The sequence below is a fragment of the Cannabis sativa genome, chromosome 1, assembly GCF_029168945.1.
Source record: "Cannabis sativa cultivar Pink pepper isolate KNU-18-1 chromosome 1, ASM2916894v1, whole genome shotgun sequence".
NCBI lineage: Eukaryota > Viridiplantae > Streptophyta > Magnoliopsida > Rosales > Cannabaceae > Cannabis > Cannabis sativa.
In genome coordinates, this window is record NC_083601.1 from 66,156,070 (window position 1) to 66,179,981 (window position 23,912).

At 32.5% G+C, this 23,912-nt stretch overlaps 2 protein-coding genes and 1 long non-coding RNA gene across 4 annotated transcripts; all 3 read right to left on the minus strand.

Moving 5' to 3' along the window:
* Positions 1-8,020: 8,020 nt before the first annotated feature.
* On the minus strand, positions 8,021-9,796 carry LOC115707221 (E3 ubiquitin-protein ligase ATL42). Its single transcript, XM_030635105.2, has one exon. The coding sequence runs from the start codon at positions 9,424-9,426 to the stop codon at positions 8,119-8,121; it is 1,308 nt and encodes a 435-aa protein (XP_030490965.2). The 5' UTR covers positions 9,427-9,796; the 3' UTR covers positions 8,021-8,118.
* Positions 9,797-12,663: 2,867 nt separating this feature from the next.
* On the minus strand, positions 12,664-15,765 carry LOC115704707 (ninja-family protein mc410). 2 transcript variants are annotated; one of them, XM_030631907.2, is made up of 3 exons: positions 15,504-15,765; positions 13,533-14,657; positions 12,664-13,330 (listed from the first exon to the last, which is right to left on the minus strand). In XM_030631907.2, exons 2-3 carry the CDS (start codon positions 14,530-14,532, stop codon positions 12,834-12,836), a joined length of 1,497 nt encoding a protein of 498 aa, XP_030487767.2. In that variant the 5' UTR covers positions 14,533-14,657; positions 15,504-15,765; the 3' UTR covers positions 12,664-12,833. The 2 variants fall into 2 exon arrangements, with proteins under 2 accessions (XP_030487767.2, XP_030487768.2); XM_030631908.2 differs by having other exon boundaries at positions 13,533-14,674; positions 15,504-15,649.
* A 4,763-nt stretch (positions 15,766-20,528) lies between these two features.
* Positions 20,529-21,539, minus strand: LOC133033665 (uncharacterized). The gene is made up of 2 exons (XR_009685790.1): positions 20,813-21,539; positions 20,529-20,731 (listed from the first exon to the last, which is right to left on the minus strand). It is a non-coding gene; the product is annotated as an uncharacterized LOC133033665 (long non-coding RNA).
* Positions 21,540-23,912: the final 2,373 nt, after the last annotated feature.

A 23,912-nucleotide genomic window follows, 5' to 3' on the forward strand; every position in this document is an offset into this window, starting at 1 on the left:
ATTTTCATTATTTCAGGTTCCCGGGGTGTTAAAGTTCGAATTCAGTCAAATGGCGAAAAACTGGGATAAACTTGATAAAATTGGAAAATTCGGTTCCAGAAGTGTCAGTAATCGCGACCTCCAGAGAGCCAGGTCGCGACCCTTTTTCCTGGTCGCGACCCTGGTCGCGACTTCGTAAGTTAGGCAGAAACTCGGTTTTTCGAGTTTTGCCTGTAGTCGCGACCAGCTTAAATGCTAGTCGCGACTATGTACGGAAATCGCAGATTTGACCTAATTTTGATTTTTCACTCAATTGGAGGCTCACCACTCATCCCTATATAAGGAATACGACATTGAAGGTCAGATCTAAGCAAAAACAGACCTAATAGTGGAGGCAAGTGGAGAGAAAGCTATCTTGAAGACCCGGAGCGATACCACCTTCTAGTTTCTTTCTTTTACCCTTTTATTCATCTTTATGTTTGTTTTTATTTCTGAATTAATCATGGATGTTTTTAGAGTTATTATGAACTAAATTTCCCAATAAGGGAGGATGATGATTGTTGTTTAAGTTTATGCCTAGTTAATAAATAATTGCCATTCCTTCATCTTATGTGTGAATATTATCTTTATTTGTGTTTAATTTCATGTGCAAGCTTGATCACCTTTTACATGTTCTATGATCCTAATTCAAAATCTGAAAAGTGAGAATTGGGAATGCTAAAATTTGGATAGTCTAGGTTTTGATGTAAAACGAAAGTATTTACATAGCCTTAGTGACTAATAGATTATTGCTTAATGCTGATTTTGTGTTGATCTAATTAAGAAGTTAATTAGAGAACATATTATTTAGAACCTAAAAGATCTGAAAGGAGTTAGGTTAATTTATAATCTGTCTTTCACATTGAGATAAGGATAGCAATTAGGTATTAACATAGGTAGCTTATCAACAGGATTCACCTCCCTAATCTCTCATCTTGATTAATCTTCGTTTATTTTCTCTTTAATTTCTGAGTTATTTACTTTTAAAATTGCAAACTTGTTATTTTACCAAATAGAATCATAAGTATAGTTTAGTAGTACTTAATCCAATTCCCTGTGGTTCGACCTCACTTGCGTGAGATACTACTTGATACGTACACTTGCGTGATAAACAGAATATTCGTAACAAATGGCTGTACATGTGGAGGAGTCAAGAAATTACAAGAACACCATAATATGGAATACATCATGTCTTTTCTTATGGGATTATCTGATCTCTATTCACAAGTGAGAGGTAATATTCTTGTTATGGATCCTTTACCTGAAATTAATAGGGTTTTCCATTTAGTGTCACAGGAAGAGAACCAAAGAGGGGGGCAAAATGTCACTGCCGATCCCAACTCCAACATGGCTTTTGCCTTTCAAGGAGAAAGAAACCCTGGGAAATCTGAAGCTCCCAAGAACCAAGGACAGAAACGTGGTAGGCCTTTTTTCACTCATTGAAAAGTGCTACAAGATACGCGGGTACCCTCCTGGATACAACAAACTAGAGAAATCAAAAGGTGCTGCTGCCAATCAATTTCAGACTTCAAAAGAAACTGGTTCGGATGCTAATGACAACAACACTATGCTGCCTCAATTAACACCAAACCAGTATCAACAACTTCTGAATCTCATAGCATCTCAATCCACCAATCTACCTGCTACCGATTCTAATCCCTCCTCAGGTAGTTCAGGTATTGTATTAACAAATTATGATTTTTTGCCTAAAGAAAAATCTTGGATAGTGGATTCGGGTGCCACTAGACATATTTGTTCTGATTTAAAGCTTTTTCAAAATGTTCATACTGTCCATACAACTAAATTGATTCTTCCTAACAATAATCATGTCTTGGTTCACAAATCTGGCAATGTTCGTATCAGCAAGGATTTGGTTTTACAGGATGTACTCTATGTTCCTTCCTTTCAATATAATATTGTCTCTGTTAGCTGTCTAACTCAAGACAATAACTATGATCTAAAATTTCTTGCTAATGAGTTTTACATACAGGAAATACACACCAAGAAGAAGATTGGCAAAGGTGAATCGACTAATGGTCTCTATCTTTTGGACACCACTACCGTTCCTATCAATGCTTTCACTTCTGCTGAAATTTGGCATAGAAGATTGGGTCATTTGTCAAATAAATGTCTTGATTTGCTTAGTGATTCTTTACACTGTAAAATAAAAGATTTACATGCTATTGAACCTTGTTACATTTGTCCTCTAGCAAAGCAAAGAAAGTTTCCTTTTCCAAATAATAAAAGCTTTACTTCTCATTGTTTTGATCTTATACATTGTGATATATGGGGACCTTATCATGTTACTTCCCACTCTAATCACAAATATTTCCTTACTTTAGTAGATGATCATTCAAGATTTACTTGGATTTATCTTCTTAAACAAAAATCGGATGTCCTTCTTATTATACATGAATTTATTTCTTATGTGCAAACTCAATATAATTGTGTTTTCAAACGTTTCAGATCCGACAACGCACCTGAACTTACTTTCAAAGATTTGTTCTCTAAACATGGCATTCTACATGATTTCTCATGCATTGAAACTCCTGAACAAAATGTCGTCGCTGAGAGAAAATATCAACAACTCCTAAATGTTGCAAGAGCTTTACTTTTTCAGTCTAAAGTGCCTATACAATATTGGACAGAATGTCTTCTTACTGCTGTTTTTCTAATCAATCGCACTCCTACACCAAATCTCAAGAACAAAACACCTTATGAAATTTTATTTGGTAAACAACCCGAATATGATGACTTAAGATGTTTTGGTTGCCTTGCTTTTGCATCAACCATTACTTCTCATCGAACAAAGTTCGAGCCTCGGGCAAGAACATGCGTGTTTTTGGGATATCCAAGGGGAGTTAAAGGGTATCGTTTATATGATCTAAATTCAAAAAAAAAATTATATCTCGAAATGTTGTTTTTCATGAACATGTTTTTCCTTTTCATAAACTTAATCCTACTGGTAATAATGTTGATCCTTTTTTACCTCTCATTCTACCAAATGAACATATCACTAATACACATATTGATGATTATCCTGTTCAACTTCCCAGTTCAGTTTCTACTGATATTACTCTGCACGATATTGTAGAAAACACACCAGAAAATGATGCTCAGGATCATGAAGAACCAACACTTCCACCTGATCCATCCCCTACACCAGAACCCGTGCCTAGAAAGACTACTAGAGTGTCATGGCCACCTAGTTATCTCCAGGATTTCGAGTGTTACAACCTGCTGGAAGATAACACTACCACTTTTTATCCTATATCAAAATATGCCTCTTATTCCAAACTTTCAAAAGCTTATAAAATGTTTGTTCTTGCAGTTACAGCCGAGTTCGAACCTCAGAGTTACAAACAGGCCATTCAATTCAAGAAATGGCTCCAAGCTATGGACAATGAACTTCTAGCACTCATCACCAACAAAACTTGGTCCGTGGTACCTCTCCCACCTAACAAGCGCGCTATAGGATGTGGATGGGTGTACAAAATTAAGTACAACAGTGATGGAAGTGTCGAAAGATTGAAAGCTTGTCTTGTCGCTCAAGGATACACTCAACAAGAAGGCTTGGATTTCTTTGACACCTTCTCACCCGTGGCCAAGATGGTTACTTTCAAACTCCTACTTGCCATTGTTACTATTAAACACTGGTCCACTTTACAACTTGATATCAACAACGCATTCCTCAATGGTGATTTGGATGAAGAAGCATACATGAAAATACCTCAAGGTCTCCAACTCCCCCCTTCTATCTCGGGTGGCAATCTTGTGTGTAAACTCCATAAATCCATCTATTGACTTCGCCAATCCTCAAGACAATGGATAAGAAACTCACTGATGCTCTTCTTGAAGAGGGATTTACTCAATCACAAGCTGACTACACCCTCTTCACTCGAGGAGCACAAGACACATTTGTAGTGCTTCTTGTTTACGTGGATGACATTATACTTGCTGGTCCCAACTTAAACATTTTACATCAGTTACAAGCTGCACTCCAAGTCAGATTCAAGCTTAAGACTCTCGGCCCTCTTAAGTATTTTCTTGGTTTCGAGATTGCAAGAGCCAACTCTAATCTTTTTCTCTCACAACGCAAGTATACCCTTCAATTACTTGCTGATACGGGATACACCAACAGCAAACCAGCCAAAGCTCCCATGGATCCGAGACTAAGACTAAATGATCAAGATGGGGACCCTCTCGACAATCCATCTCACTATAGAAAACTCATTGGCCGCCTCTTATACTTGACTCTCTCCCGGCCTGACATCACATTTGCCGTCAATACTCTCAGTCAGTTCATGTCTTGCCCTCAAACATCACATTTGACAGCTCTCCACCATCTTCTCCGCTACCTCAAAGGATCACCTGGCCAAGGAATTATATACTCTTCCACATCATCTCTCCATCTCCGAGGATTTTCTGATTCAGATTGGGCAACTTGTCCAATCACTCGTCGATCTACTACAGGATATTGCATTTTTCTTGGAGATTGTCTCATCTCTTGGAAAACAAAGAAACAACCAATTGTCTCTAGAAGTTCTGCTGAAGCAGAGTACCGCGCTTTGGCCTCCACCACAAGTGAAATAACATGGATACAGTACTTACTACAAGACCTTCACACCACTCAACCTACACCTCCATTCATCTACTGTGACAACCAATCGGCAATCCACATCGCCAATAATCCAACTTTCCCGAACGGAAAAAACACATCGAATTAGACTGCCACTTCATTCGTGAAAAAATCACCAAGTCAGCCATTAGACTCATCCCCGTTAGCAGTAATCTTCAACTCGTCGATGCTTTTACCAAACCTATATTGCATTACTCTGTTATCTGTTAGTGGCTGTTAGTGGTTCTGTTGTATTACTCTGTTAGTGGCTGTTAAGTACATATACCTGTTAGTATATGTTTTGTTTAGATGGTTAAGGTTATTGATTGATTTTTGGTCCCTTGTTTAACGGTTCTCCTTGATTTGAGGAGTTCTATTACCTCTTCTCTTTCTTGCCTATTTAAAGGCTTATTTCCCTGTAATTTCAATTAATTCAATTCAATAAAATCCCTTTAATGTTTTTCCTTTTCTTCCGCAATAGTTCTTAAGTTAATCCAAAAATAAACTAAAAATTGATGTTCAATTACTTAAGGAAACACAACTTAATTGTTGTGTGTAAGATAAAAAAGAAAATTAAAAATCAATCTCTAAATTGTTGATAATTGAAGATAACACCTGTCTAAAAATTATAGATAAGAAAAATAATGATACTCATGGGTAGATTTTAATATTCCTTTGCTTTAACAGAGACAATAGTGTAATTTTTACATTTTACAATTTTCATTCTAGTCGAGTCCGTATATAATTGAGTTGTCCATTTTTTCGTTGATAAATTGAATATGGTAGTGTCGAGTCACGTAAATATTAGTTTTATTTAAGTTTCAGTGAATTTTTCATTTTAGAATTTGGTAACTAATTTTGAATTATTCTTTGAACGACTTGATAAGTATACCATGTGTATATAAACCTATGATACACAAATTGTTATTAATAATAAATAATAAGCTAATCTTAATATATTCATACTCATATAGTAAGTTAATCTCAATTTGAAAACATGTGTATGATAACATTGAATATTATTTAACTAAAACTATTATAAGAAAGATGTATCTATCTTTCTTATCACTTTTAGACACATATAAAAAGAATAAAATGTAATATCTTACTAATTTTGTGTTGTTATAAGCATGTCTAAAAATACAAATAAAACTTTTAACTTTTTATAGAATGACAAAAGTAATTAAAATTCATGATACAATCAACTTGATTTGGAATAATTTAGTGCTCGAATAATTTAGAACTATAAACTGATGAAGTTAGAGCAGTCAGTATTATTAAATATACAAGAATACTCATCGTTCTTTGAAGAGCTTTGCGAGGTGAAAAGATAAGTAGGTGTTTATGTCTAATATATTATATACAGAAATCATTATTCAGTTTTAAAAAAAGAGATATAGAAAAATAAAGCAAAAAAAAATTATACCTTAAGGATTATAAGATGTTTAGAACTTTCATTATCTCATTTCCTCCAAACACAACCTTGAACATATAACTCTAAACTATAAATTATACATAGTTAGATTAAAATATATAAATTATGAGACCCAAAGGCCAACACTCTTAAAAATAGCATATAACTCTAAACTAACTGCAAATATCAAAATTTGAAAATACATTTTTATTATTTTAATAAAATATTTTAGAATAAAATTATTTTTTATTAAAATAAAAATCAAAGAATTTATGTATGTTATTTAACTACGCGAGCCATAAAACCTAATGAAGAGAGTTCCGTGATTCACCATTGATTTACTCAATTAATTTATATATATATATATATATAAATACTAGATAGATGTTACGTGCCAAGTCACGTATGTTAATTTTATTTTAGGTTTTAATTTTTTTTAATATCATAATTTTAAAATTAATAATTTTTATTGTAGTGATAATCATTGAAATTTAAAAGCATAATAGTGATTTAAATAAAAACAAAAATTACTATTATACTTTGTAATAGTAATTAATAAAAATTATTATTCGTCCTAAATTTATCGTCGGAATTAATGAAAATGCTCATCTGGTTAAACTATCGAAAATTCAAATTTAATTTAAAATAATATTTAAAATTTGACTAATTCTAAATATCAAAATTTGAAAATAATTTTTAATAAAAAAATAAACAATATGAACAAATTTATTATTAATAATGTGTTATATAAATTTACAAATTACAATACAAGTAATATGAACTCAAATATTATCCTGGTGGACTGAGCACGGACGGACCCACTAACACTAATGTGAAAGTATTAATTAAATAAATTAAAAGTAGTATTATATATATTTTAGTGTGATATTTAGAGTATTGGGTTGAAAAAGTGATAATTAAAATAAAGTATGAATAATAGTGTAAAAATAATGTAAAAGATGGAGTGGCCTACCTAAAGAGCTCCTTGTTTTTTACTTTAATAAATTTTTAAACCATTTTTAAATACAACCTGACTAAATCTTTCATTAAGGACTCGTTTGGAACGTCGTATTAAGTCGTATTGTATTGTATTGTATTATATTGAATTAGATTATATATCATATTTTTATATAATACTATGTTAAATTTTAATTTATACTAAAATATTATATATTTAGGTGTCCATAAAAGTTAATACCACATATAGTTTTACATAAAAATATTGCATAATATACAATTTAATATAATACAATACAATACAATACGATCTAATACGGCGTTCCAAACGAGCCCTAAAAGTAACCTTAATTTTATAGCCTCCCGAAATATCATTTAAGAAAGAAAAATATAAAAAAAATAAAAATAAAATACAACTATCCCCCATCATTGAAAATGGCATATTATATTATATTATATCCCAACAATAGATATTATGGCATTTTATGCATGTGAATGCATATAAATCATATATGTAATGTGTATATTTAGGATGGAAAAAGTGGAAACTCCATTGACTTTTAATTTTGATTTTACGTGCGGCATAATCATATGTGGGTGTGGCCACAATGTGACAATATGTCTCTAAATTTAAGATAGCCTTAAATGGACACAGAAAATTGAAACACTCCTCAATGGTGTAACCTCTCAACCTCAACCGATCAAGCTTCATTCCCACTTCCCACCCATGCTTTCTCTTATTCAACTATTTTTCAAAATTAATAAAATCTCATCATTATTGTTAAATGTCTATTTAAGAATGCATATACCAAAACTAAACTTCCATTTCAATAATGCAATACCTAATTCATGAATGAAAAAAAACTGTTCCCATATCATGTTTTAACCAAAAAAAAATTAGACTAAAGCATATACATTCATAACTGATAACTGAAAAGTTAATGTATATATGTATCTCTTCAACTTTGTATATATAACTGGAAAATTTAAAAAAAAAAAAGCTCTTAAGAGACTAAAAGTAAAAACTCTACAAGAAATTTTAATTCCACAAACATGTCTTCAAAGGAAAAGAAAAAAAATGAGATGCAATAATGTTTTTTTTGGATGATTTCTATACATTTGAGGGATGTAGATTTTGGTTTTGTGGCCTCTCTTCTCTGTTTGCAAACCATTGGACTGTCCTTTTAGCAATACTGAGCCAAGCCCTTCTGATTCTTTCCTCTTTAACATTGTTCTGATCAGTCAAAGAAGAATCTCTTCTGAGTCTACTGTTTGACCCCAAAATTCCATATCTTGAATGTGCAGTGATTTCTGAGACTGATCTTTGTTCTCCACAACTCATCACAGAACTTGAGCTAACATTATTATTATTATTGATGTTATTGATACTTGTTCCAACTTTGTTCTGAAACGACCTTTTCATCCCCATCTCTTCTTTAATCTTTGTAATCTCGTCGTTTTCCTCTGTTGTTATTGTTATTGAGTTTGAGTTTGAGGCGTGGTGGAATCTGGTGCTTGAGATGTCGTTTAGCATTTCAGAGTTGAGAAATATAAGGTCAGAGGAACTAACATTGCTCCACCTGTTCTTGTAAACGAAATCAGAAACGACAATCTTGTGGTTGTGCTTGTGTAACACTTGTTGTTGTTGTTGTTGATTCTGATCATGATGAGTTTGGAGGATCAATAATTGCTTTTCCTTATCATCCTCATCATGATGATCCTTTTCAATCTTTCTAAAACTGCTTCCAATGCTGAATCTTGAAGACCCTCTTTGGCTTTCTTCTCTCTCAACAAAGAGCTCCATGGTTGGCTCTTCTTCACCACCTAGATGATGATGATTTGATTGGTTAGTACTGTTATTATAATTGTTGTTGTTCCATAAAAATCTCATACTTGAAGAGTAAGTGATGAGTTCAAGATCTTCAGAGCTAACTTTCTGCCTGCAAAGAGGGCAACTAGAATGCTTCTCAAGCCAATAATCAATACAACTAATATGAAAAGCATGTTTACACTTAGGCAAAAGCCTAAGAACTTCTATATCTTCGAATTTCGATAGACAAACCGAGCATTCGAGGCCTTCTTTTGAACCCTTTAGAGAGGAGAATCTGAAGAAAGGAAGTGACTCAATCACAGTCTTGTCTATACCAGAAAACCTGTTGCTTGTGCCTATTTGGTTCGGATTTCGGTTTACAAGAAGAACAGCAGACTCTCTTCTGTGACAGAATTTTGCATATGCAAGGAGGAAAAATGTTAGCACAAACATGACACTTAGAATTCCTATAACAACAGCTAGACTTGGTTGGAAATCTGTGTCATCTGGGCCAGCAAAATCAGGCCCCAGACCTTGTGCTTTGACATGATCAAAGTTAAACAAAATGAGCTGAAAAATGATCACTATACTAATTCTTTGATGATTCATGGGAATAACAATAAGATTCAAACTATGGAACTTCTTGACTAGGCTTCTTCTTCTAACTCTCTCTCACCATCTTTGGCAAACATCTCTATGGACAAAAGGAGTTGAACAAGAAGAACAGATAATAACTCCTCTTTCTTTCATTTCCCAAGGGAGTAGTTTAAGGGGCTTGTTTTTTGTGCTTTGGTCTTTTTTAATGTCTCTCAATAAAAGGGGTATCCATCTGGTTTATGTCAGTTTTTATTTTATTTTATTTTATTATATTAAGGCTTTAGTTGTTAACTTAATTGGGTTTTTTTTAAAAAAAATATATATTTTTTATTAAGGCTTTATTTGTTATCTTAATAGGGGTTTTAAATCATTTTTTAAACTAAGTAGTGATGACAAGGTGGGGAAGGACCTTTGGCTTTTTGTAGGCATTACTTGGGCAATAATTCTACATTATTGATTAAAAGAAACTTATAATAAAAAAGGGTATTTGGAATTATATTGAATAATGATGAGTCTTTTTTGTTCTTGCCTCATTTTCCATGTTAATTTAAGATTGAAATTAATTGACTATTATACATGTCCATCCATCTGTAACCGAGTAATGAATGAAAGTTGGTTATAGCATTTGACTAATTACTAATTATTGCTATCTTTTCTGCTTAATAAATCATGGAGGGAGGAGGCTATATTGAGTTTTTTGTTGTTTTCTTTTTCTTTTTTAATGAAATCAATGAAAAAGTCAAACTTGTTTGCAAGGCAATTCGTAGCCATCATAAAAGAAGTCAAAAGAAATGAAATTTTGTTCATTTTATGCCTGACTATTACCTCAGTACATAGGCCATCAAAAAGTAATCAATAGAGTTAAAAACAAAAATAAGAGGAAAAAAAGTAGTTTACTTGAATGAATCCTTGGATTTTGGATGACCACAAATGGATTAGTTAAAAAATAAGCTTTAGCTAAGGGGGCCAAAAAAAAAACTAAACATAACAATACATATGACATAAATCTATGCATAATAATGCATATAATTTCCTCTAAAAAAAAATAAATAACTATTCTGAGTGGCTATTTAAATATTGGCACTCCTTGAAAAAAAAAAAACAAAGTAGAATTGAAAGGGTAAAACAGGCCCTCCATTTCATGCACACATGTATGAATATATAATATGTATACATAAATAATTTGGCAACCCTATGTACCTACCATATATACCAATGCTAATGCTATCATCATCAAAGGTTTAAAAAATTGTGGTGGGATATCACATCGGTCACAAAAGACAAAAACCAAATAATGGCTCTTACTATACGCAAGGGAAATGCCATTTTTCATGTTTTATTTATGTAGACTTTAATTGCTAATTAATGACAATAAATAGAGAGGGCGTGGATGATGATGCTGTAATGCATTGTCAAAATATATTTAGATATTCTAAATCCTTTTTTTTTTCAGAAAACATATAACTACATAATAGATATATATAGATAGATAGAGTGATTAGAGAGTTGGAGTTGAGTTCATTCCCCATTTGGGCAAACCAACCTGTATGGAATATACACAAGGAATCCGGTAGCATATACTAATATTGCACATGGAGGTTGCATTGAAATGAAGCAGCCAAACAAGGAATAAGTGTTAATTACTTTACTTAACCAAACAAGTGAGAAGAATGAGATTATTATGCATGACAGATAGTCCATTTTATATAATAGTGTTTGGTTTGCAATATCATCAACAAAAAACTATACCACTTTTCTTCACATAATCATCATAATGGAAAACTGAGCTTAGGAGGAAAATCACACACATGTATGTTCATTTTCACATGCCAATATTCTAACTACTCTTCAACATCATCCTCTTTAGATGAGACATAAATATTATTTCTAAGGGTCAAAGCTTGTTCTTACTATGCATTTATATTTGTATGGGGATGTTTCTCTCATGATTTAATATATTATGTACAATTCTTAGGATAGAGTGATGGGGGATACAAATATCCAATTGATTTTTGGATAAGCATCCAATCCAATACTATACTTTAGTATTTACTTCCCAGTACCACCACACCTTCTTTTTAATCTTGTCGAAATCATATATCTATAGCAATAGGTTGTTTGGCAGCAACCAAATTGGGAAGAGAAAAATGGGAAGTCAAAAAGTAGTACATGCCTCGTTATTTAGAGAAATTTCACTTTTAGGATTGGATTTGGACTAGATGTACGCCTACAGCCTCGATCTATATAAACTTTTTATTAAAATATGTATTAGAAAAAATGGTACCATTTCTAAGTAAAATTTGAATTTTTTTTGGTTAATTAGGATTACTCTGCCCTCTGAACGAACTTTTATATGAATTAAATTGTGCCCTTAAAGTTTTAAGGCTATTAAATATTCTTTTCAAACTATTAAAAGAAGCTTAATATGATGATTGTTCATGTATCAAATTGTGCCCTTAAATTTTGATACGTATCAATTGTGTCTTCTAAACTTCTGTCTATGGCAAGCACCCATCAACAAGATTAAACAAAATTGGACGGAAGTCCTTAAATTTAATAAATTTAATATTCAAGAAGAATTTTTAAGGATGAAAAATTTGAGGAGATAAATTTAGAAACTTAGCCTTGGAAAAAATGAAAAATAGCAAAGAAAGCCTAGGAAAATGGAAAATGAGAAATAAAAAGAAAAAGAAAATCATGTGATTATAAAGAGAGGGATAAGAAAACAAAAAGGGGTAAAATAGAGAATTTATTCACTTCCATTGATCAACTAGTATTTTCTTAAGGAAAAAAAGGGTAAATACTATTTTGGACCCTGTGTTTTGCAAAAATTATTAATTGGACTTTCTGTTTTGTTAAATGATAAAATAAATTCTGTATTTTCTAAAATGGTACAAACAGGACCCTGAATTGATTTTTTATCAAAATAAAATTTAATTATAATCCGATCTAAAAGTGTTATGACAAAATTGTTTACCTTTTATGTATATGTTCGTATTAGTAATTGTTTTTAAGTTTATTATATTAAAAAAAAAAAATTTGTCAAAAATTAAGCTCAGTGTCCTATTTTTATTATTTTAAAAAATACAAGATTCATTTTGTCATTTAACAAAACACAAGATCTGAAATGGTATTTACCAAAAAAAAAACACATTTTCAGCCTTTCAACTTTCAAGTCTTCTATTTTTACCATGACTTAATTTGGGTATTAGATCTTGGTAAAAGATATATAACATGAAGCCTTGCTAATTTTGCAGCAACTGAGGGAACTGATACCATAAAAGAGATTCAATAAAGCAGGTCCAGTGGAACAAAGAGTGAGTGAGAAGAAGACTTATGACTAAACAAAGCCAGCTTTAACAGCGACTATTTGTAAATTAACAACAGTTTTGCTTAAACATTACATGCATTGTACAGAATCAGCTTTGAGCAGAGGCTGCAGGGTTGTTGTTTGGAAATGTTGTCAAACCAGTGCCACTCTCTGAATTTCCGGGATCCTCACTGGCATGCCGAACAAACTCTTCGGGGGACATGTGGGAACCATGGCAGGCACAGACAATACGAATTTGGTTTGCGTTATATTTGTAAGTAACACCAGAAATCGTCCTACCATTTGGTCCTGGAGCTGTGGTAGATACCCATGGCAGATTTGGGAGGGAACCAGATCCTCCAAATTTCACATCTGCATGAATCCCGGGCTTTATAGTTGAAAATTCAAGAGTAGAACCATCTGCCGAAGAGCGGTCAGGAGCATCTTTTCCCCTGAGGTTAGTGCTGCTTCCTTTTCCATCTTCTGCCTGTGAAGAGGAGCCTCCTTCAGTGGTATGCTGTTTGATGTCGCCCTTGGGCCGTTCTGAAGTCCTCCCCTCATGTTGTGCAGCCTCAGATGAATTGTGTGATATTACTTGCATTGCAGCTACATCAATAAAAGCCATTTAAACATCCATTATTCCATTTTAAGACTTCGTTTATGAAAGATAAGAGAAAGCAATGCCAAAAATTAGAAACACAAAAATGACGATGAAAAAAGATCAGTGGAATAGTGAGATGGGAAACAAAGCTACAATGAGTCGTGGCTTGAGAAACTTGTTTTTCTTCAATTCCATTATTCTGATTACCTGAATTTGGCGGGCCTCTGCCAGCATAGGAAGGTTGAAACTGTTGCGACTGAGAGACCAAACCCCAAGAATTATCTTTATCCAACATAGGCATTTGGACAGGTGAATACCCAAACATTACAGGCAAGTTTCCGGGATGAGTCCCTGGTCCTTCACTATTTGCGGTAGGAATTACCTGCATCACTCCAGGCATCATAGGAGCAGAAGTGTTGGGCGCAGCAGTGCTGTTAGAGTCCTTCAGAGGTAAGGAGAAAGGCATGTTCATCATGTTTATCGGTTGTCCAGTGAAGGGACTACCAAATGACATGTTCCCAAGCTTAAATCCATTTTCCAATGATCCATTGAATCTTTTTTGTCCATTTTGGTCCACAGCCTTCGAATCAGAAATCCCACGAGCCTCCTTTTGAACATCAGACGAACCACCATTTCCCATGGATCTTTTCGAGCCATCATCCTGCTGCAAAACCAACCTTGAGGTTGAACCCTCTACCTCAGACTCTGCTACGTCTTCATTTTCAGCTGTTGAGCCATCTTCTGTTGTAACAGAAATACGTGATGTTCTTGTCTTCTCATTTAAATCGCCATAATTAGCCTCCCTCTCATGCTTCTTTTGTTGGTGCATCTCCTCAAAAAACATCCTACGTTTGCTGCCAGATTCTGCTCGTTTTTCTGATTCGAACTCAGCAGATTTATTATTGCTCTCCCAGACTCCTTTTCCATTCAAATCCACTGAAGCATCTGCATCAACATTGGCCTTGGAGAGGTCACTAAAGAAGTTTTCCTTAGGTTTCACCGGCTCGCTTCTTTGGGAGGAAGTACTTGAGTCTTGTTTCTGGGTCCCAGGATGTAGAAAACTTTTAAAATCATCCACTAATTTATTTCCTTTATCACCTTTTTCGATTCTAAGATCTGTGGAGCTGCTACTTTTAGCCTTAGGTTTGCCAGACAACCCCCCAAAAGATAGACCCAAACTAAGCTCAAGTCCACTATCGTCCTCCATTTTTAGAATCAAATTATTAATGTTGGTATCACTTAAGCATAATCTTCTCCAGTCCTCTTCATTGAAGAGATTACACAGCTCAGTTATTTCACATAACAACAAGTGACCCCTTTAAGAATATTCACCTGCAACAAAGCTCATTCTTTTTCACAAAAATTTCAAAACAAAATGAATCTCACACGTACAGACAGCATTGCCACAAAAAAAAAAATGAGAAGAAATATCATCATGGCTTTTGTAAACTGACTCATTCAATATATAAACATATTGAGTGACAAAGAAATTTAGTTATTGAACTACACATAACCATTTCATGTTTAGATTTAATGATTACATGTTTACTACTATTATTTTGAAGTGTGCCAAAACGAGTAACCAGAGCCCGTGAGCAATAAAGAAAGCATTCAAATCTAACTTTAGATTATTATATAATTGGAAACTCAAAATCCCATGATTAAACACTCAAATCTTGTTGTAACAAACAGAAGGCAGAAATAGAAGGGCCATAATAGTTCATGCTAATAAAGGTACAGTACACTTACTTACAGTAGATCTAATACTCAATCTGGGACTAAGAGGATGAAAAGTTTAAAAGATATCATATCATTCAATCCAAAACATCACGTAACTTGAAACCCAGAATGCAAAACTCAGCAAAAACAGTACAGAGGAAAGTCAAAGAGATATCTCAGTATTCAATTAATCTAATTTCACATATATTATCAGCAATCAAAGACGAGGTCTCAGATCTGCCTATTACCAAATTATGCATACAATCTAATGGATAATCCAGAAAAGATTGAACTACTCTTATATTAACCCAAAACTAAAATCTACCAACATCTCACATATTCCATCCCAAAAATGAAAAATATAAATAAATAACTGAACTTTTTTTTTTCATAAAATCAATAAACATAGAAACAATCGGGAGAGAATAGTTGAACAGGGAAAATAAGAAAAAGAAAAACCTGAACTTGAAGATTGGTGATGAAACCCTAGTAAGTTGTCCTGTAAAAGAGAAGTGGAGAAAAAAAGAGAAGAAAACATGGTGACGTCTTTTTTTTTGGCGCAAAATAAATATTAAAAAAATAAAAATAAAAATAAAATAAAATAAAAGTCGGAGAAATGTTCAAAACAACCCATTTTTTCTCTCACGTTTTTAATTTTCTCATTTATTTGTTTTTATTTTACATTTTAACTTGCTCATCATTTTATTTTCAATTCCACCTCTTTTTTTTCTTTATGAAAACACAATTATGCCTTTTAATAGGGCAATTTCTTCTACACATGTGAATCTCATGCCAAAAAGAAAAAAAAAAAAAATCACACCATTTTTTTCTTAACACATCATTTTCTTACAAAGAAAATTCTTAGTGAAATCAACTAATATTTTTTGTTTGTTAATACTTTTTTCTAAGAAAAGATCAAACTTTATTAGCAATCAATTTCGGTTACCAAACAAGTTAATAAATCAGTTGGAACAGATTCCAAACTGAAAAAGCAATTAGGGTAAAAAATAGAGGCTCTAGCAAAATTATGAGCCCCCATCTGAACTTTTGACAAAATAAATAAAGACATTTCTCATAGTACTAATTAAAGCCTTATAATCGTTAACAACTTGACCAAATAAGAAAAGCATAACTATGGAGCTACGTAAGACTTGAACTAGGGAAAGGCAATCGATTTCAAGGATAACTGCAGGCCACGGTTGTTCTTTTATCCAGTTAAGGGCCTCACGGATGCCAATAGCTTTAGCCACCTTTGGAGACACCATACCATTGAACAATGGGATAATTTCACAAGGGAAATTTGGAAAAGCATACTTAAAAATTTAGACTATTCTTTTAATATACCACCTATAAACAAATACACTAAATATTCTCCAAACACTCTTAAACCCAAAATTACCCTTACAATTCAGAACACCCTCTTCTCCCACTCTTTCTATCTAACTTCCCCCATCTCTCTCTCTCTCTCTCTCTCTCTTAACCCCAAAATTCCCAACATCAAAATCCACGAGAAGCATCAAATCCCCGACCCTCTCTCTCATCGCGAGCTCGAACCACCGCCCAAGACTAAGACGACCCACGACCACGACAACCCATGACAATCCACGACGACCCACGAGAAGCACCCAAGACGACCCACGAGTGATTCTTCCAATTTTTAAGTTCGACATTTTCGACAATGATAACGATATTTAGCGATATCGTCCCCAATGGCGTCTATGGTTTGTTCATTTTTATCAGTTTATATGAATTGTGCGATGTCTCGCGATATTTGTTGTTATGGTTTTACGCATTATGACAACTAGCGACATATAACGATACGTTTTGCGACATTTGACGACATGTTCCATAACAACATGTTGTCATCAGACGTCGTTAACAGTATCGCCAGATATCGCTAAATTCTGCAGAACACCAAAGTTGCTTATTAATTAAACGTATGTCGCTAACATGTCAACAAAATATAGTTGAATCTGCGAAAAAAAAAAGGAAAAACATTAGTTAATAAAAACTATGTCGATAAATATCGCTAAAATGTCGATAAAATTCCCCCTCACTAAACCAACACAATACTCTAAGTCTAAACTATCGACACATGTCGCAAACAATGTCGACAAACATCACAAAAATTGTCCATGGTAAGCATAAATTGGCACATGTCGTAAACTTAGTCGCTTAATGTCGCAAAATATCGTTAAAAGTCATCCCTAACCTTTAACATACTCTAATATTGCGTTATATCGCTAGAAATTGCAAATTATCGATAAAATACCAAAAAAAAAAATGCAGAATTCCAGCAGCTCGAGTTTCAGGAACAAGATAACCAAAATAAAAGAATGATAGGTGTAGATTCATTTCAACCTAAATACAACTTAATTCAACAATAATTATTAATTAAATTACATGCTATTTTTTTTTTCAAGGATGATGTTGGCAGGGAGTTTGGGTTGCTCCTACACACTTGGTTGTCAAGCTAAGACTTCGGCAATTAAAGAGTGCTCCGGTAAGGGTGTGTGTGTCAGTGACTTTGTACCGTTTAGCCCTACTAACACTAGTACGGGACAAGTACTTCGTGCATGTGGTAAAGTGGTCGTACTTCTATTAAGAACCTTCTTGATCATTTGTTAAGCCTTGTAAATAGGTGTATGGGTGCCTAAATACAAGTTGGTAAAATATCATATGTTATATGTTTTTCTTACTCAGTCTGTCGACTCACAAATATTATTTTCATATGTAGGTAAAGGAAATGCTAAGGATGAACACCAGTGAGTCCAGAGCTTGAGGATGATTGTACATGTCAAGATGGTTAGACATAGAGAGTTCGGCCTCAGAACGATTTGGGCCTATATTTTGTAGTCGCAGTGCGACATGTCTATAAGTGTATTTTGAATATGAATTTAAATTTTAAAGATGGGATCCTGACTTTTTGTATGGATATACATATTTATGAAAGTTTAATTTAAAAGTTTTAATTTGACAGGATTCTTAAGAAATTCTTTTGTAAGGTCCATGTTTTTGACAGATTATATTAAAAGTGATTCCAGTCTTATCTGTTATATTTGCATGTCGTAACTAGATGTGGATATTTTGTTAGTCTCCACGTCAGTCTGTTGAGTTTTAACAGTTGTCATGAAAATGTCATTAGGTCTTGTTAGAATTGTATGTCTATATATAGATGGTCCTGTTCTGAGATTTAACGAACTTGCTAATCGTATTCTTGGATAGTTCTGTGTGATTGAGTAGTATCGAGTGTGGTATCTTGTACTGTTCTTTGTTTTACAGGTTTGATTGAATGTCTTGGAGGCATTCATCCATAGCAGAAAGATCAGAGCCTATTCGAGCTGAGTTCAAACTGAAAGGATTTCAGTTTCATCTTCATCATCAGATCTGAAGAGATTTTAGATTGGAAAAAAGTATTGAAGAGGAACTCTACTTGTGCAGAAGGGGGTCTTGTGTATATTCAACCAAGGATCTTGGTTGGTGTTGGTAATATTTCACTAGATGTTGTAACAGATTGTATTCAATACCTAATTGTGAACTGTTGTTTGTAATATGAATCTTTGAATATAGTGGATGTTATTACCCTAGTTCGGGGAACCCAAGCACTAGTCGCCTGATTTGTTCTCAGTGCAGATGAAGCTTGTAAATCACTGTTTTCATTATTGATTGCTCATTTACTTGTTTTTTGAATAGTAAAGTTACAATTGATAGTTGATTTCTTAGAAAACTCAGTAATCTGAATCTAGTAATTAGGCTAAGTTGTTCTTTCACCTTTAATTAGCAAAAAACTCGCAGTAAATTATAAATCACTGCAGCGTGCCTAGGCAATACTACAATGTGAGAATCAAAGATTTCAAAAAACTTGAAAAAGCTTAAAGTCATCAATGGCATGTTCAAGAAATCAATAAGAAAGTGAGATTTGAAGACTAACCCATTGAGGAAGATCGTTGTAGATGCTCAGAGAATGATTGGATTGTTAGGAAAAATTGAAAACCTCGAGGAATGGAGCTGCTTGAGGGCGTCGGGCTTGAGGAGGACATAAATCCTTGTGTTACTTTTATTATTTATTATTATTATTTACACATGATGATTATCAATAATTAATAAAGCTTCGTTGTCAGTTGGCCAAATTCTAAGTCAACAAAGTATATAATTAATTTAAGTCTAAATAAAAATTTTACCTATTAGTGATTTGTTACATTTTTACCTTAAACATTGAATACTCGCATATATATAAATATATATGGAATACTTTTAAATGTGTACTACCCATGAATAGTTACTACATAAATTTAATTATAAATATTAATTTTAAAAATATTAAACCATCAAATTTTGATATAATAACGAATAATGGAATCATAAATTTAAATTTTTATGATTAATTTAACTACTTAATTAAAAAAATATAAAAAAATATATCTTTTTACACTATATCAAAAATATGTTCATATAAAAATATTTAAGTGAAAATCAACTTTTTCTTTCCTTTTTTTTTTTTTTGCTAAAAAACTTTTTTTTTTTGCCGATAGAACAATCTCAGCTCATATGATATAAAAATGGGAAATTTTTTTAATTAGATAGAAAAATTAATCATAAAAACTCAAAAATTTCTAATTTTACCTATTCATGAGTAATACCCATTAAGAGTGCACCTATATATATCTATTAAAATGATTAGTAGTAAATGATGAGCTGTGAGCTCCTTGTATATATTTTATAATTAATATTAAATAATTATATTTAGTTTATTATTGTTGGATTTTATGCCCTAAATAAAACTCATTTCAATATAATCAGATTTACTTATTAATATAGATCAGAAATAACATTTAATGTTGCATGGTTCACATAGGAATGGCAAATGGGGCGGGTCTGCCCCGCCCCGCTTCTGACCCGCCCCGCCCCGACAAGCTATTGCCCCGCCCCGCCCCGCCCCGATTACCTTGAAAATTTAATTGGGTCTGACCCGACCCGACCCAACTGGGTCGGGTTTGACCCGATTTTTTTTTTTTTTTTTTTTTTTTTTTTGCAAATTTACTTCTTCAAATTTTATTTTATAATTGACTTTATAAGTTAAGAGAAAAATATTTTCTTAAAATTTTATAAGAAGTTTTATTGAATCAATTAAAGTATTTAATTATATTTTATAATTATTTTAAAATTTATCAAATTTAACATTAGGAGTTTTTTTAATAAAAAATTTATAATCTCTTTTTTTTTTTTATATTCCTTAATAAACATTTTTTACTAACTGAGTAAATCCAAAAATTACTTTTACCATGTAAATTGATGGAAAAAAGAATATGTTGGCTTTATATAGATATTTAGTAATGCATTGCATGCAACAAAATTCACTATAGGCTATAGCATATATTTTGTGGTAGAAGATATGTCACATATATAATATTATATTTATATACTACTTTTCAAACAAAACAAACAAACAAAAATGTGGTAGAATATTTTAATAAAACGTGTTAGTTTTCTTAAAAATAAATTTCTAAAGATGTTCATATTAAAATTAAACAATACCCAAAAAATAAAGTTCTGAACAAATTTCCTAATTATAATTTGAGTTGAAATATCAATTACATTCATATTACTAATAACAAAGTACATTAATAATAAAAACTAACAATAAAACAACATATATTCTAATCATCAAGATCAACAACGTAAGGCTCCTGAAAAAAAAAAACAAAGAAAAATATTAATAATAAAAATTGATAATTTTTTTGATAAATTACGAAAATTAAACTAGTTACCATTGTTGGATCAACATCAACATCTTCATCATTTATTGTTACTGTAAATTAAACTAGCTTCATGGACTCTTTCTTTCAGTTCATCATCATAAAAACACAAACTACAGTACCAAAGTGCAAGATGATTCAAAGATACTAAGTGCAACAAACAATACTAACAAAAAATAAACAGTGTCAATCACCAACCATGGAAAAGTTTGACAGTCAAAGGGGACTTATACCTCAGAGCTTAATTTCTTATTAAACAAATATACAATTCTAAGACTAAAAAAATAGATAAAGCAGAAGGCAAAAACAAGACCACATGCAATACAAAACATAAAATTCCAAGAACAAAACAATTTTGGGGAAAATAAGAGCAGAAAAGGGAAACTTTTGGTCACACCAATATGGGGACATAAATTATTTAAAAAACAAAGCTAACCCTCTTCAAAATCATATACCTAAATACACAAATCAAAAGAAAAGCAAGTATTCAATGGTACTTATAAGGATCCAGATTATGAAAACCATAAGCTAAGAAAAGAAAAATGTCAATTTCCATTAGAAAAAGAAAATAGGAAAAGTCAACTCGAAAAACTACATTACAAGCAAAAGGGCATTATTTCAAAACAGAACTCGTGCATAATATCACATGAGATAAGGAGATCCAAGTTTAATGTATATAAACAGAATCGATGAACAAACACCATAAATTACTACATCACAGATTAAAAAACAGAATCAATAAATTACTACACCATAAATTTCTCCGTATTCATATCCAAAAAAATGCACACACACATATATAGCCTATTACTACAAACATCCTAATAAAAGCACTTCGTGAGATAAAGCAAGTTCCTATTTGGTGCACCTTATCTACTCATTTTCCTCTCTTTAATCATCATCACCTATTTTATTAGTACTCTCTTAATGGTCCCTTTTCCATATCTGTGATATATATGAATATATATATATATATGTATATATATATATAATTTATAAATATATACTTTTTGTGTCTTATCTTTTAGGCAGGCTTCACCATATATACATATATATATATATATATATGCCTATCCTTTTCACTTGTAGATAAACCATTTTGTTTTAATTTATATTCTCTCTTCATAGAAAGCATGTGTTTATATTTGTATAATAAATTTAATTTTCTTTTTCAATGCTAAAAGACTTATTATTCGAAGATATTGTCACATAATGCAGTTGAATCATTACTTTTGATTAAAATATAAACAATTTGGATTTAATTATGTCAATAAGAAAATGTATGGGCTAAGAAAATTTATATTGTACTAATTAATCATTCGCCTAAACTCTAATTTAATTTCCTCTCATAATTAACTTTAGCTAAAACATCAGTGATATTTTATTAAGTTTGGCTTTTTTTTTCTCTTTTTTTTTTTTTTAAATTATCGAATCGGGTCAGCCCCGACCCGAAAAAATTTAACCGGGGCGGGGCGGGGCGGGGCAAAGACCCGATTAGAGACCCGATTGTGTCGGGGCGGGACTGCCCCGTCGGGTCGGGGCCCCGACCCGATCCGCGAAAAAGCTTCAATTTGCCATGCCTAGGTTCACATGATTTATTTCATGATTATATGTACATAATGTATGAATTCATCTGAAACCCTTTTCACATACTTGATCCTGTTTATTGTGCCGTCAACACATTGGAAAGTAAACATGACTATGTGAATAAAGTTTCCTAGATTTATCAGACACAGGGTTTTACTGATATGATAATCTACAACAAGAGTTTACTTCTATTTAGAGAAATACTATGTTCTTTCCAGAACATTGGTTAAAGTAAAGCTCAGGTTGGATGCATGGAGTATGCATCGGAAGGGACCGATATTGAACTTTGACTTAGATTTAATTAAACTTACCGTAGAATCTATTCAAGTCAATATCGCCTAGTTGATCCTAGATCAAATGATCTTAATCCTGTTATGATTAGGCTCAATCTTGAAAGGCTATTCATGTTCTTTGATTTGTTAGTTAAGCCTACTTTTAGGTCAGGGTGATACGTACATTTTGGGAACACTCGTAAAGGCAATTGAGTGGGAGCGCTAGCATAAACATGGAATCTATAGCTTCTATCTGGCGAATAGTAAGCAAAGGATGATCTCCTTCGAGCTTGACCAAACGAACATAAATGGTGGAGTACTCATTTCACATAAGCTGAAATATCATTTATATGGGGTCAAGTGTTTTAAAGAATAAATACATTGTAGGGTGTAACGCTAATTTAATCCCTTTACTGTGTAGATCATTCATATAGAGGATCATTGATCAAATTAGGATTATAACAATGGATAACTAATGATGTGTCTATATGGTGGAACATATAGAGCATTCTATATACTGAGAGTGCAATTCTAAGTTCTATGCGTGGATTCAACGAAGAATTAATAAGTCAGTGAATTTTAGTGCTAAATTCTTGATCTACTTATTGGAAGCTCGGTTATATAGACCCATGGTCCCCCCACTAGTTGAGATAATATTGCTTGTAAGACTCATGTAATTGGTTTTGATTAATCAATTATAATTCTCAAATTAGACTATGTCTATTTGTGAATTTTTTCACTAAGTAAGGGCGAAATTGTAAAGAAAGAGTTTATAGGGGCATATTTGTTAATTATGATACTTTGTATGGTTCAATTAATAAATATGATAAATGACAATATTATTTAATAATTATTTATAGTTATTAAATAGTTAGAATTGGCATTTAAATGATTGAATTAGGAAATTGGCATTTTTGAGAAAATCAGATACAAAAGGTGGTAAAATTGCAAAATTGCAAAACCCAAGGCCCAATCCACTTATGTATGGCCGGCCACCTATATGTATATTTTAAGTTGATTTTTTCATTATTTTAATGCCATATAATTCAAATCTAACCCTAGTGGAATGCTATAAATAGATAGTGAAGGCTTCAGGAAAATAACACATTTTTTCTTCAGACTTTCTGATTCAGAAAAACTGAGCCTTCTCTCTCCCTATCTTTAGCTGCCACTTCTTCTCTTCCCTCTTGATAATTTCGAAATCCTTAGTGATTTGAGTAGTGCCCACACACATCAAGTGATACCTCAATCAT